General features: G+C 44.1%; 1 protein-coding gene across 1 annotated transcript in view; it reads left to right on the forward strand.

Moving 5' to 3' along the window:
* The window catches only part of DLL3 (delta like canonical Notch ligand 3), a 160726-nt gene that overhangs the window by 19167 nt on the left and 126015 nt on the right, over positions 1 to 15544 (forward strand). The window contains exons 3-4 of the mRNA XM_028741844.2: positions 4314 to 4371; positions 11089 to 11346. Coding sequence (XP_028597677.2) covers positions 4314 to 4371; positions 11089 to 11346 — 316 coding nt within the window. The remainder of the gene's footprint in view (positions 1 to 4313; positions 4372 to 11088; positions 11347 to 15544) is intronic.

Below are 15544 nucleotides of genomic sequence, written 5' to 3' on the forward strand. Positions count from 1 at the left end.
AGCAGCCTGTAGGCTTGGCCTTTATTGAACTGTTGCAACAGGGTGCTCCCCTCACTTGCAGGAGAGAGGAGGGACACAGAAAAATGGTGTACAAGGCCTTATAAAGACTTTTGAAATTGCCACCCTGTAGATCAAGACCACCCCCAGAAACATCATACATACATCACAGAAAGGGCGGTCTACAACAGAAATCTGAGTGCATTGTTTATCTCCTGTCTGGCAGGTTACTTGATTGAATTGTCTGTGGAGCCTGGCCATTCTTTTGTAGTGATAAATACTTAGTTCCTGGGCCAGGTCACAGGCTCAAACCCTATTCAAACACAGATATAACCTTAAGACAGGATTTGTGAAGGAAAAGACAATGGGGAGGCTTTTCCAGTTTGACCTTGCAGAGAAAACATTTGGTCAGTTTAGGAATCAAAATGGCTCCAGGTTGGCCGTCCTGTGCTGATCTATGTACAGTGGTGCCCCGCAAGACGAATGCCTCGCAAGACGAAAAACCCGCAAGACGAAAGGGTTTTCCGTCGCTGAGGCGCTTCGCAAGACGAATTTCCCTATGGGCTTGCTTCGCAAGACGAAAACGTCTTGCGAGTCTCGCCATTTTTTTTTGCTCCCCCCCCCCTTTTCAAAGCTGCTAAGCCGTTAATAGGCTTTTAACAGCTTAGCCGCTAAGCCCGCTAAGCCGCTAATAGCGCTAAATCGCTAATAGCACTAATCCGCTTAGCTGCTAATGCGGTTGCTTCGCAAGACGAAAAAACCGCTAGACGAAGAGAATCGCGGAACGGATTCTTTTCATCTTGCGAGGCACCACTGTATGTGCTTGGTTGGTACACTTATGAACATTACCATATATCTAAGACCATAAAATTCCTATCACACAATATTTGGCTAAATAATCTTTGAATTTCTTCCAATCTTCTTATACTCCTCTTCTTTCTGGTCGCGGATTCTTCCAGTCAGGTCGGCCAGCTCCAAAAAGTCCAACATCTTCATCTGCCATTCTTCTGCTGTTGGTATTTCTTGAGATCTCCAGTTTTTAGCTAGTAGCAGTCTTGCTGCAGTAGTGGCATACAAAAACATCTTTTTGGGGGCTAAAGTCAAAACTAAAATACAGCATTTGCTAATTTTTTTAGCACATATGTCACTTGGTCTGCTTCTACCAACCAGAAGGGAACAGTTATGTGAACAGGAATTGTTGCTGAGGAGAATGGACGGGTCCCAGCGCCACCCACTCAAAATGGCGGCACTCTTGCCTTTCCAGAACTTGAGATTATTATTATTTTTATAATTGGAGCCTTGCATAAAATGGAACAAAATGCATTTCACCACAAGGAAGAGATATAACCATCTGGGGCTATTGTTTTTGCATTTTTGTGAAAGAACCACCTTGTTGAACACAACCTCAACCGCTGGCCCATTTGAAAATAACTTGAGACCCAAAGTTGTTTTTGTTGTTAGTTACCTGCCCTTTGCTCTAAGGTCCCAGGGTGGGATGCAAAGTGAAAACATCATATTAAGAACACTTTAAAACACAATCACAAAAAGAAGGTGGCTATTATTGCTATCCTTGAAGTCTGAGGAAGAAGCTGAGGCCTCTCGCTGCACCACTCTAATAATAATAATAATAATTTATTATTTATACCCCGCCCATCTGGCTGGGTTTCCCCAGCCACTCTGGGCGGCTTCCAACAAAACACTAAAATACAATAACCTATTAAACATTAAAAGCTTCCCTAAAAAGGGCTGCCTTCAGATGTCTTCTAAAAGTCTGGTAGTTGTTTTTCTCTTTGAAATCTGATGGGAGGGCATTCCACAGGGCGGGCACCACCACTGAGAAGGCCCTCTGCCTGGTTCCCTGTAACCTCACTTCTTGCAATGAGGGAACCGCCAGAAGGCCCTCGGAGCTGGACCTCAGTGTCCGGGCAGAATGATGGGGGTGGAGACGCTCCTTTAGGTATACTGGACCGAGGCCGTTTTGGGCTTTCAAGGTCAGCACCAACACTTTGAATTGTGCTCGGAAACGTACTGGGAGCCAATGTAGGTCTTTCAAGACCGGTGTTATATGGTCTTGGCGGCCGCCCCCAGTCACCAGTCTAGCTGCCGCTTTCTGGATTAGTTGTAGTTTCCGGGTCACCTTCAAAGGAAGCCCCACGTAGAGCGCATGGCAGTAGTCCAAGCGGGAGATAACCAGAGCATGCACCACTCTGGCGAGACAGTCTGCGGTCAGGGAGGGTCTCATCCTGCGTACCAGATGGAGCTGGTAAACAGCTACCCTGGACACAGAATTAACCTGCGCCTCCATGGACAGCTGTGAGTCCAAAATGACTCCCAGGCTGCGCACCTGGTCCTTCAGGGCCACAGTTGCCCCATTCAGGACCAGGGAGTCCTGCACACCCGCCCGCTTCCTGTCCCTCAAGAACAGTACTTCTGTCTTGTCAGGATTCAACCTCAATCCATTAGCTGTCATCCATCCTCCAACCGCCTCCAGGCACTCACACAGGACCTTCACCGCCTTCACTGGTTCTGATTTGAAAGAGAGGTAGAGCTGGGTATCATCCGCATATTGGTGGACACCCAGCCCAAACCCCCTGATGATCTCTCCCAGCGGCTGCATATAGATATTAAAAAGCATGGGGGAGAGGATGAAACCCTGAGGGACGCCACAAGTGAGGGGTCTGAACACTCATCCCCCAACACCACTTTCTGAACACGGCCCAGGAGGAAGGAGTAGAACCACTCTATAATAATGTGTGAGGGAGTTGCCAGCTGGTTGCCATTGTACATCTCTGCCCCAATGTGGCCAACACATTTTAGTCACAGTAGGCCTTGTAGTAGTAGTAGTAGTAGTAGTAGTAGTAATAATAATAATAATAATAATAATAATAATAATAAATTTATTCTTTATACCCCACCCATCTGGCTGGGCTTCCCCAGCCACTCTGGGCGGCTTTCAACAAAATATTAAAATACAGTACATATCAGGCCCATTCTGGAAAGGCAAGAGTGCCGCCATTTTGGGGGCTGCTGGGATTCGGCCACTGTCCTCAGCAACCATTCCTGTTCACATAACTTTCCCCCTCTGGTCGGTAGAAGCCTCCACAAGTGACATATTTGTTAACAAAATTTGCAGATAGCTTTTCTTCTTCTTCTTCTTCCCCCTCTTCAATTTTACTTCAAAAGTAGTTTGATGTGGGAGGTCAGGCTGCTGTTCAAACGTGGAGAAGGCGTATAACCCAGTCTCAGTCAAAATAAATTAAAGCAATTCTTTAAAAAGACTCTTCTTAAGAACCCAAAAACTCCCTTAAAAGAACAAGTCTTCAATAAAGTTATATGATCTAAGAAGGTCTTTAAAAGAATCCTTCCGAAAGAATTTAAAAATTATAATGTTGTGGATTTTTTTATTTTATTTTTTTTAGAGAAAGTGTGTGTGTTTTATTTTTATTTTTTTAGTTTTATTTATTAAAGTTCTTATGTTACATCGGTAAACATTATCATATTACATCACAAGGCTTATTATAATATAATTTTCAGCATGTATACCAAGTTTATATACAAGGTTTATATACCGTATTTTTCGCTATATAGGACGCACTTTTTCCCCTCCAAAAATGAAGGGGAAATGTGTGTGCGTCCTATGGGGCGAATGCAGGCTCCTTGGCTTCAGCGATAGCAAGGCAAAGCCTCCAAAGCCTGCGCTCCGGAGGCTTCGCGTTGCTTTCGCTGAAGCCAGGAGAGTCTGCTCTTTGAGGCTGGCAGTGGGGGAAAGCAGCGCTTCCCCCCACCGCCAGCCCAAGCTGGAACCGTGCGAAAAATACAGTACCTAAAGAAACGAGGACAAAAAACTATTCCAAAATCATATATGTACCAACACTTTGGACTTCGTCTATCCCGTTGTATATTCCTTTTTTACAAATGAATGTACTCTTATTATTGTATATTCCTTTACATTTTATCTAATACATTCCTATATCAATATGTACCCTTGGTCTTATTTCTCAACTCAGTCTCTCTCCAACGTCAATCGAATGTGTGTGTATGTTTTTAATGAATGTTTTAAAGGATTTTTCTTCTGTTGTGTGCTGCCACAAATGTGCTTACAGCTTTAAACGGTGGGATATAAATGTTTAAATTAAAGGAAATTGAGGTTCTCCCATGTTCCATATGCTTGGGGGCTATTCTAAACTTGGAATTGTTGTTTTTTTGCCAAATTAACCCCCCCATGAGTAGTGAAAACTGGCAGCTTTTTATAGCAGAAAAACATCTGCTGTATTTCCTCAAGTCTCTCACTTTTTCTCTTTTTCCTTCTCTCCCAGGGCACCTTTTCCCTCATTATTGAATCTTGGAAGGCAGAATCAGGAGAGCCATCGACAGGTAAGTAAAAAAAAAAAAGTTATACAGTGAAAATGTTCAAAGTGCTGCACATTCATAAGTCTAAACAATCCTGTAAAGTAGGTCAATAGCACCCAAAGCAATAAGAGAGAGATGAAACAACGACCAAAAAATACATTAAGGAGCCGGGGAAAATGTTGTTGTTGTTGTTGAGTCGTTTCGTCGTGTCCGCCTCTTCGTGACCCCCTGGACCAGAGCACGCCAGGCACTCCTGTCTTCCACTGCCTCCCGCAGTTTGGTCAAACTCATGCTGGTAGCTTCGAGAACACTGTCCCACCATCTCGTCCTCTGTCTTCCCCTTCTCCTTGTGCCCTCCATCTTTCCCAACATCAGGGTCTTTTCCAGGGAGACTTCTCATGAGGTGGCCAAAGTCTTGGAGCCTCAGCTTCAGGATGTGTCCTTCCAGTGAGCACTCAGGGCTGATTTCCTTAAGAATGGATGCGTTTGGTCTTCTTGCAGTCCATGGGACTCTCAAGAGTCTCCTCCAGCACCAGAATTCAAAAGCATCCATTCTTCGACAATCAGCCTTCTTTATGGTCCAGCTCTCACTTCCATACATCACTACTGGGAAAACCATGGCTTTTACTATACGGACCTTTGTTGGCAAGGTGACGTCTCTACTTCTCAAGATGCTGTCTAGGTTTGTCATTGCTTTTCTCCCAAGAAGCAGGCGTCTTTTAATTTCGTGGCTGCTGTCACCATCTGCAGTGACCATGGAGCCCAAGAAAGTAAAATGTTGGATGCCTTCCGACCTGAGGGGCTCATCTTCCAGCGTCATAACTTTTATATGCCTAGGAATAGGAGGAATCCTATTTGGAATAAGGGAATTTCCCTTTAAAAAAGGGAAACGTTGACAGCTATGGGCAGGAATAGGAAAGTTATCATGTGAGAGATATAGAAAGCGCTACATTCCTTTTTTGTTTGTTTTCATTGAGTTTATTTGCAACATATACACACACAGTTGTCAAACTAAACCAGAAAAAAATAGTACAGAAGCAAAAGAAAAACAAACAACAACAAAACACACACACACAAAAATACAAATACAGTGGTACCTCTGGTTATGTACTTAATTCGTTCTGGAGGTCCGTTCTTAACCTGAAACTGTTCTTAACCTGAGGTACCACTTTAGCTAATGGGGCCTCCCGCTGCCACCGTGCCGCTGCTGCGCGATTTCTGTTCTCATCCTGAAGCAAAGTTCTTAACCTGAGGTACTATTTTTGGTTTAGCGGAGTCTGTAACCTGAAGCGTATGTAACCTGAGGTACTACTGTAAGACATGATAATCTACGAAAACTTATACAAAACAAATAATCAATAATATATATGTACCATAATAAAAAAAAATCCTTCCAGTAGCACCTTAGAGACCAACTAAGTTAGTTATTGGTATGAGCTTTCGTGTGCATGCACAAAATATCTGAGGAAGGTATTTGAAGAAGTGTGCATGCACACGAAAAAAAATTTATTTTGTTTTGACTACAGCAGACCAACATGGCCACCTACCTGTAACTAGATATATATACCACATATTAAAATATTAAAAAATATGTAAATATTAAAAACTTTCCTAAACAGGGCTACCTTCAGATGTCTTTTAAAGATAAGATAGCTGCTTATTTCCTTCTTCCATGTGACAGCCCTTCGGATACAGTGGTACCTTGGTTCTCAAACCTAATCCGTTCCAGAAGTCTGTTCCTAAACCAAAGCATTCCAAAGCCAAGGCACACTTTCCCATAGGAAGCAATGCAGAACGGATTAATCCGTTCCAGACTTTTAAAAACAACCCTTAAAACAGCAATTGAACATGAATTTTGCTATCTAAAGAGACCATTGAACCATAAAATGAAAGCAATAATCAAAATAAACAAATCAGTATTTTTGATGATAAAAATTAAAATTCTTATTATTTCTTACCTGCACTGATGATAGTCATTGTTTGGATGGGGGGCTTTTATCCATTTCCACAGTCACACAATCAGTCAATCATTAGCTGAACTGGGTTCCACACAGTCACAAAAAGAAATGAACCGGAAAAGCCTTAAAACACAAAATGCAAAACAAATAGCAAAAACAAAAGCACCAAATATAAGCTTCAAATATCACTTTAGGACACTGCAATTGGATACTGACGGCTTGAATTACAATTGGGAGGGGGGGGGGCGCAAATTAGAAGCGCAACGGGAAACACAAGGAGACGCAAAACGGAGCACTTTCGGGTTCCGAAAAAATATTCGAAAACCGGAACACTTACTTCCGGTTTTGCAGCGTTTGGGTTCCAAGTTGTTCGTGAACTAAGCTGTTCAAAAACTGAGGTACCACTGTATTTAAAGATGTCAAATCACCTCTCAGTCTAATAATGTATGATGATGAAGAATATGAAATACGGATAGTGTAACACTGGGAATAAAAGTTCTGTTTTCTCCGCAGTATGCTCCTCCTGTTACAGGCAGCAGTAGAGGTGTTGAAGCTTTTTTTCTTTTATAAATATTATTTTATGTTTAATTTTCTCATATATGTATTTTAACAAAAAAAACAAAACCACTCCACAGTCTTTCCCCTCCCTTCTGCGTTTCCTTATTTTGTATATTTTTACTTAAGAACCAATTTATATCTAATTATTAACTTCTCATTATATTCTCTTTTAATTATCTTTTACTGCACAAGTTTGTGGCAGTCCTGCTGAAAAAGAAGTGGTTTTCTAAAGGTCTCACAGAGAGTTCATACGAAGATGAGACATGAACCAAGTTAGCACCTAGTTAGCTGATCTATGGATGAAAGGCAGTATACAAATTTAATTAATTAATTAACTAATAATAAATATATAATAATTGGGGGTGGGAGGAGAAGAAACATAGATGCTTGAAATGAGGCTTATTCCAAGCCTGAATTGCTTGAAAATAAGTCCTTCCTGAGGTGTAAAAAAAAAAATGTAATTAAAAAGTGGGATGCTGTAGGGAATTCTATTGCTACACCTTGTGGTATTGAAACCCATTAGCCTGGAAAAAATCTCCAAAAGCCTTAAAATACTTCTCAGAGTGCTGCTAAATCCTTACATGACTATTTCATTCAAAATGAGAGCTCTTCAAAGAATGCACCTACATGAAAGGAACCAGGGGCCCCGGAGAATATTCTCACCTCACCTCACTAACCAGGGCTCTGTATTCAGAGTTCAGGCAATCTCAAATACTGCACTTAAAATATTATGACCACAGTGTGATCTGTGGAAATTTCAGAGTTTCATATTGTGTCATTCTGGTTTGGGTAGTCAAGGGGAGAGGCTCAGGAGCAAAACTGGAAATAAAAGCTGTTACGGGCATCACAAAATACCCATTTCAAAGAAGGAACACCGACTGTGATCAACGCCTGCCCCCATAGACAACGCCCCTTCACAAAACAAAATATAGACAAGAAGCAGAAAAACCCCTCCTAGCAAAAAAACCATTTCTATCCTTAGCAAATAAAAAGTAGGAGCCTTAGTTGGAATTGTGGCATCCAGAGCTACCACACTGGGGGTCCCAGATGTAGGATAGCTAATGCCCTACACACAGTGACGGTCAAACTTCTTCAGCTTCTGAAATCTTTGTAGGCATCAACAGTTTCAAACATACCCCACAAGTGATAGGAATTTACACACAAGGAAATGGTAGTTTTTTAGGAAGCTGGGTTCTGCACTCACGGCCACATTTTGCATGTCTTCTTTGCTTCCTCACCATCCCAGAAAACTCATCAAGCCCTGGAAGTAATTGTTGGCGCACACAGCTGTCCATCTTAATAATCAAAACAAAAAAAAATTCCTTCCAGTAGCACCTCAAAGACCAACTAAGTTAGTTCTTGGTATGAGCTTTCGTGTGCATGCACACTTATCTGAAGAAGTGTGCATGCACACGAAAGCTCATACCAAGAACTAACTTAGTTGGTCTTTAAGGTGCTACTGGAAGGAATTTTTTTTGTTTTGACTATGGCAGACCAACACGGCTACCTATCTGCATCTTAATAATAGCATCCTTATTTTGCTAAGCTTTAGGAAGCAGGATAAGCCGTGGTTTATGAAGTGCAAGATGTGTTTCTGGTCCTCAGGTGTGACCATTTGGATCAATTTAGAAAAACAGCAACAATCTACAATCAAAATGTTATTACTGGAAAATGTTATTACTAGAAAAGCAATGAAAGGACACAGATAACAGCTAGTTTTGCATAGGGCTTTAAAGGTTAGGGGGCACAAGATTGAGATATCTGCTCACCCATGACGCTTACTTGGTGCCTTGCAGAATGCTGCAGCAAGACTCCTTGGCGCAGGATCACATTCACCCAGTGCTATACCAGCTGCCCTGGCTCCCAGTGGAGTACAGGGTCAGGTTCAAGGTGCTGGTTTTAACCTTTAAAGACCTATGTGGCCTAGGACCCTCGTAGCTACGGGACCGCCTCTCCTGGTATGTCCCACGGAGGAGCTTACGGTCTTCAAATAAAAAGATATTGGAGGTCCCGGGCCACAGAGAGGTTAGGCTGGCCTCAACCAGAGCCAGGGCCTTTTCAGTACTGGCCCCGACTTGGTGCAACGCTCTGTCACAAGAGACTAGGGCCCTGCGGGACTTGACATCTTTCCGCAGGGCCTGCAAGATGGAGCTGTTCCACCAGGCCTTTGGCCAAGGCACAGTCTGACCCCCTCTAGCCCAATGGTTGCCATTAATTTGATTCTGAATTGATTTTAGTATGTATTTTAATTAATTGTGTCATTTTATGTACACTGTGCTATTTTTATTTGTTGTTAGCCGCTCTGAGCCCGGTTTTGGCCGGAGAAGGCAGGATATAAATAAAAATTTATTATTATTATTATTATTATTATTATTATTAGGCCAGTGACTGTCTCTCAGACTAACCGTCTTCATAGAGTTCTTGTGAGGATAAAATAAGGAGCAGGAAAAACTTGTACACAAAATAGGAGTAGTAGTAAAGAATCCCAAGGTTCTCATCTGAAAAAGGATATTATAGAACTGGGAAAGGTTCCAAAAAGGGCAACCAAAATGTTAAAGGGGATGGAGCAACTCTGCTATGAGGCAATGCAGCATTTGGAACTTTTTAGTTCAAAGGTGAGTAAGAGGTGACCTTAAAAGGTTAAGGGACCCCTGACCATTAGGTCCAGTCGTGGCCGACTCTGGGGTTGCGGCGCTCATCTCACTTTACTGGCCGAGGGAGCCGAAGTACAGCTTCCGGGTCATGTGGCCAGCAGGACTAAGCCACTTCTGGCGAAACAGAGCAGCGCACGGAAACGCCGTTTACCTTCCCGCCAGAGCGGTACCTATTTATCTACTTGCACTTGGACGTGCTTTCGAACTGCTAGCTTGGCAGGAGCAGGGACCGAGTAACGGGAGCTCACCCTGTCGCGGGGATTCGTACTGCCGACCTTCTGATTGGCAAGTTCTATGCTCTGTGATTTAACCCACAGCGCCACCCGTATCCTTACATAAGTTTATAAAACTCCTGCATGGCATGGAAAAAGTGAATAGTGAAAAGTGTTTCTGCCTCTCACAACACCAGAATTCAGGGGCATCCAGTGAAGCTGAATATTAGATGATAAAGTATTTCTTTCCACAGTGCAGAGTTAGACTATGGAACAGGAGGCAGTGATGGCCACCTACTTGGGTGGCTTCATAAAGAGGATTGGGCCCTTTCATGGAGGATATGGATGTCAGTGGCTGCTAGCCGTGATGGCTGTGCTCTGCCCGTACCTTTCCCCTCAAGTGCGCATGCAAACAGCACAGATGTGAAGTGCTCTCTCCTGACTAGTTTCTACAGAAGTATCCAGTATGAATTTGCTCATTTTGATGTGCACAGAGCTTTTTCCAGCACAATTTCTTGAAGCCCCTTCCTTCCAAGAGCCTGTGATTCTTGGATTCAAAGGTTTGAACCTCACTTCTTGTTGGCTATTTGCAGTTGAGTAGCGCTGCAGAGAGCTTGCTGGGGAAGAGCATGCATAACAAGGAACTCAAAAAGAACTTTAACAAGGTTTTAATCACAAAACAAAAACTCCTTTTACACTAAAGATAACAACAACCAACATGACCCAACCACCAACCCATCCACCAGGGTAATGAGAGAGCTAGGTGCTTCTCCTTATATAAAGGTAAAGGTAAAGGCACCCCTGCCCGTACGGGCCAGTCGTGTCCGACTCTGGGGTTGCATGCTCATCTCGCTCTATAGGCCGTGAGCCGGTGCAGTCCGAAGACACTTCCGGGTCACGTAGCCAGCGTGACGAAGCTGCTCTGGCGAGCCGGCACCAGCGCAGCACACGGAAATGCCGTTTACCTTCCCGCTATAAAGCGGTACCTATTTATCTACTTGCACTTAAGGGTGCTTTCGAACTGCTAGGTGGGCAGGAGCTGGGACCGAGCAGCGGGAGCTCACCTCGCCGCGGGGATTCGAACCGCCGACCATACGATCGGCAAGTCCTAGGCACTGAGGTTTTACCCACAGCGCCACCCGCGTCCCTGCTCCTTATATACTATGCCCAAACGCTGACACAGCTTAATTAACACAACCTAGCAGCACCTGCTATGTTTCACAAGAATGAACCTTCACATTTTGCAGTGACCATTCAACACTTCTGGCTGGAGGCGTATCTCTTGCTCTCCCTGCCCACCATCCCTCCCATTGCTTGATGACCCATCCATCTGCCAACTTCTTTTCTCCCTTTCTCTAGAGGATGCCCAGAGGTTGATCAGTCGCTTGGCTACGCGCCGCCGCTTGGCTGTGGGTGAGGATTGGTCGCAAGATGTGCAGCTGGGAGACCAAAGTGAGCTGCGCTACTCCTACCACGTCACCTGCGATGAGCACTACTATGGGGAAAGCTGCTCGGACTACTGCCGGCCGCGGGACGATACCTTTGGGCACTACACCTGCAATGAGCTGGGCAGCCGAATCTGCCTGGCAGGGTGGCGGGGTGAATACTGCTCTGAGCGTAAGTAACCTCTAAGGAGAGGAGGGTGTAGCAACCACAGCTTGTAGTAGAAGGGGGAAGGAGAAGAGTTGAGGAGCTGGCATTTCACTTGCATGAATTTAACACGACTCTGGTTTAACATAAAACAATTATAGAACTGTTTAGTTGGAAGGTACGCCAAGGGTCATCTAGTCCAACCCCCTGCAGTGCAAGAACCACAGCTGAAAAATCAATGCCAGGTGGCCGATACTAAATTCTGAAGGCATCTATAGTGGGAGAGTATATGGTGTTTTCTAGTGACCTACATACAGATCCGTGTGGCAACAAAAGTCTGCAACCCCATGCAGGCATAGCCAAACGTGGCCCTCCAGATATTTTGGGACTACAACTCCCATCATCCCTAGCTAACAGGACCAGTGGTCAGAGATGATGGGAATTGTAGTCCCAAAACAGCTGGAGGGCCAAGTTTGGCCATGCCTGCGTGGGGTTGCAGACTTTTGTTGTGGAATCTGTTCTGCTAAGAATTATTAGGAAAGGGGTTTAAAATAGCCAGTATCATAATAGCCTTTACATATTACTAAAGGGTGGCTACACATGGAATAATGTGTGTTTGTGTGGTTACTCCACTCTAGATATTATTACTTTTATGAGGTATTTATTACCTGCACTTCACCCTATGGTTCCAGGGAGGATGACAACATTAAACCACATTTAAAACAATAAAAAAGAATTGAAGTAAGATGGTTCATGAAGTATATAATGTACCGTATTTTTCGCTCTATAAGACGCACCAGACCATAAGACGCACCTAGTTTTTGGAGGAGGAAAAGAAGAAAAAAAAATATTCTGAATCCCAGAAGCCAGAACAGCAAGAGGGATCGCTGTGCAGTGAAAGCAGCAACCCCTCTTGCTGTTCTGGCTTCTGGGATAGCTGTGCAGCCTGCATTCGCTCCATAAGACGCACACACATTTCCCCTTACTTTTTAGGAGGGAAGAGTGAGTCTTATAGAGCAAAAAATACGGTATATACTGTAGAAACAGAAAAAGGGAGAAAACAGAACAAGCGACTGGAACTTTTTTCCGTTGAGAAAAAGCTATATTGAGCTTTTATAGTTTAGAAGAAAGGTGACTAAGGGCATGTGATGGGCTTGTAAAATTATTTATGGTGCAGAGAAAGGAAGAGAGGTTTTCTTCCCTCTCCCATAACATTAGAGTTCAGAGTCTCTTCACTAATTTGGTTGGCAGTAAATCCTGGACAGACCAACTATTTATTCACACAATGGCGTTCTCTGCCAGAAGATTTGTGATGGTTCACTAGGGTAGATGGCTTTCATATTATAAGAAATTCAGATAGGGTTGGGTTTATTCATGGCTATTTCCTGTGATGGCTAAATGGAACTTCCAGGCATGGAGGCAGTCTACCTCAGAATGTCAGTTGATTTTGGTGGGGTAAAAGGTTGAAATACCGTATTTTTCGCTCTATAGGATGCACTTTTTCACCTCCAAAAATTAAGGGGAAATGTGTGTGCGTCCTATGGAGCGAATGCACGCTCCTTAGCTTCAGTGATAGCAACGCGAAGCCTCCCAAGCGCAGAGGGAGTGCTCCCTCCGCGCTCCGGAGGCTTTGCGTTGATTTTGCTGAAGCCTGGAGAGCAAGACTCTCCTGGCTTCAGCAGAGAGGGAGAGCTGTGCAGCGCCCCTTCAGCGAAGTGGGAGGAGAAATGGAAGGGGTTCCGTTTCTCCTGCTGCTTCGCTGAAGGGGCGCTGAGCAGAGAGGGGGAGAATTTTTCCCCCTTGTTCTCCCCCTCTAAAACAAGGTGCGTCCTAGGGTCCGGTGCATCCTATAGAGCAAAAAATATGGTATGTCACCTTCGTTCTCTCGTTGTGTGTTTCCTAGGGATACTTCCCCAGCCACAGTTGGAAACAGGATTCTAGACTAAATGAGCTTTCCCAGCAAGGTAGTTCTTACATTCTTAATCATGGATCACTTTTCTTCCAAGTCAATCCATAGCGGTAGGAGGTTTTTTGGTGGTTTAACACCTCTTTATCAAACTGCTGCCTTAACATATGGTAGATATGGGATATATCCAGACAAGCTCTACTCAGAGTAGACCCATTAATGTTAGCAGACTTAAGTTAGTTTTGTCCATTAATTTTAATAGGTTTACTCTGGATGCAACCAGAGGTGTACCTAGGGTCCCTTGCACCTTGGCAAGGAGGTATTTTGGTGCCCTCCTCCCCAGAAAAAACACACACTTTACTGCAGTAGCCCCATGAAAAAATTAAACATTTTGTGTGACCTAAGTACTTGAAGTATTTGAAGTGAGGACGAAGCAAAGAGAAAAGGCATAATAATAATAATAATAATAATAATAATAATAATAATAATAATAATAATAAAATTCACACGTCTTTGTGCTGTGGTGCAAGAGGACAGGAAGTTTCTCTCCCGTTTGATCTTGCCTTAACAGCAGTGGTGCAGTGCTGCACACAAATACATCACACACTCCATAGTCTCCAGCGGTCTTCCTTCATGCAAACTTGCCATTTCTCCTACTGCTCAGCTCCAAGCTCTTGTCTAAACTCATGACCATACACAGATAACTAGAGACAGATATCTGGGGTGATTTTTGCACACCCACCCACACACCAGGCCTGCACCCCTGGCAGGGGCTGGTTTTGCTAACCCCTAACGCCTCTGGATGCGGGTGGTGCTGTGGGTTAAACCACAGAGCCTAGGGCTTGCTTATCAGAAAGTCGGCGGTTCAAATCCCCGCAATGACGGGGTGAGCTTCCGTTGCTCGGTCCCTGCTCCTGCCAACCTAGCAGTTCGAAAGCACGTCAAAGTGCAAGTAGATAAATAGGTACCACTCTGGCGGGAAGGTAAACGGTGTTTCCGTGCGCTGCTCTGGTTCGCCAGAAAAGGAAAACATTGCTGGTGATGAAGGATAGATTGGGGCTTTAATGTCAATGCAGTTAAAAGGATCAAGGGATTGTAGGGAAGGACTAAAAGAGTTGTTAGTTTTAGAGAAAATAATAGTAATTTTAAAGTAAATTTTTAAAAATAAAAGTTATAAACCATGGATTGAAGTGCCTAAAATATTTTTCTCACCCCCATTAATTGAAATGGATGGGCAGTCTGGTTAGGTTTAGTGCAAAATTTATTTTTAGAATTCACTCCCAGAAGCTGTGGTGGTGTGACCTCTCCTAACTTGGATAGTATTAAGAACGTTTGAGTAAATCCATAAAAGAGGAGATGTCTTATAAACAGATATTATCCATGAAAGGTAACTGAAACCAATGTGTTAATCATTCTCTTCTGGTTGAGCTTTCAGAAACATTTGGCTGGCTGTTGCTTGAGGGAGATTGGTCTCTCTGAGTTAGGCAATTGGGTTCCCAAACTGTCACATTATTGAAAGCAAGGGACTTTCTTAAAATAGGCAAAACCACTGCTAGCAAGAGACACCCTTTCTTTCATACCGTGAGGGAGAGAGAAGTCATTCCTTTTGACCAGGAAAACATTGTTGCGTGGCCAGGTCCCAAACCCTCCCCAGAAGTGGAATAAAGACACATGAAACAGTATTTTAGGTTAATGGGCGAAAAAGGCCACAACTTTATTGGTTACAGAATGTGAGTGGTATTGGCTTAAAGGTAAAGGTAAAGGGACCCCTGACCATTAGGTCCAGTAGTGGCCGACTCTGGGGTTGCGGAGCTCATCTCGCTTTACTGGCCGAGGGAGCCGGCATACAGCTTCCAGGACATGTGGCCAGCATGACTAAGCCACTTCTGACGAACCAGAGAAGCGCATGGAAACACCGTTTACCATCCCACTGGAGTGGTACCTATTTATCTACTTGCACTTTGACGTGCTTTCAAACTGCTAGATTGGCAGGAGCAGGGACTGAGCAATGGGAGCTCACCCTGTCGCGGGGATTCGAACCGCTGACCTTCTGATCAGCAAGTCCTAAGCTCTGTGGTTTAACCCACAGTGCCACCAGTGTCCATTGGTATTGGCTTAGGCATTGGAAACCACACAACTATATCTGACTCCTGCCTGTCTGCAGGAGTCTTGGAAGGGTTAACCACCAGTAGGGGGAGCCCTGCTGATACACATCAACTAGGGACTCCCCCAGGGTCACTGCTACGGGTCGTGCCATGGCCCTAACCCTCCCCCCCCAGTCTGGGGCTTCGGACAGAGACCATGCCCCCTGGATTCCTT

This window comes from Podarcis muralis, chromosome 7, assembly GCF_964188315.1.
Source record: "Podarcis muralis chromosome 7, rPodMur119.hap1.1, whole genome shotgun sequence".
Classification (NCBI taxonomy): Eukaryota; Metazoa; Chordata; class Lepidosauria; order Squamata; family Lacertidae; genus Podarcis; species Podarcis muralis.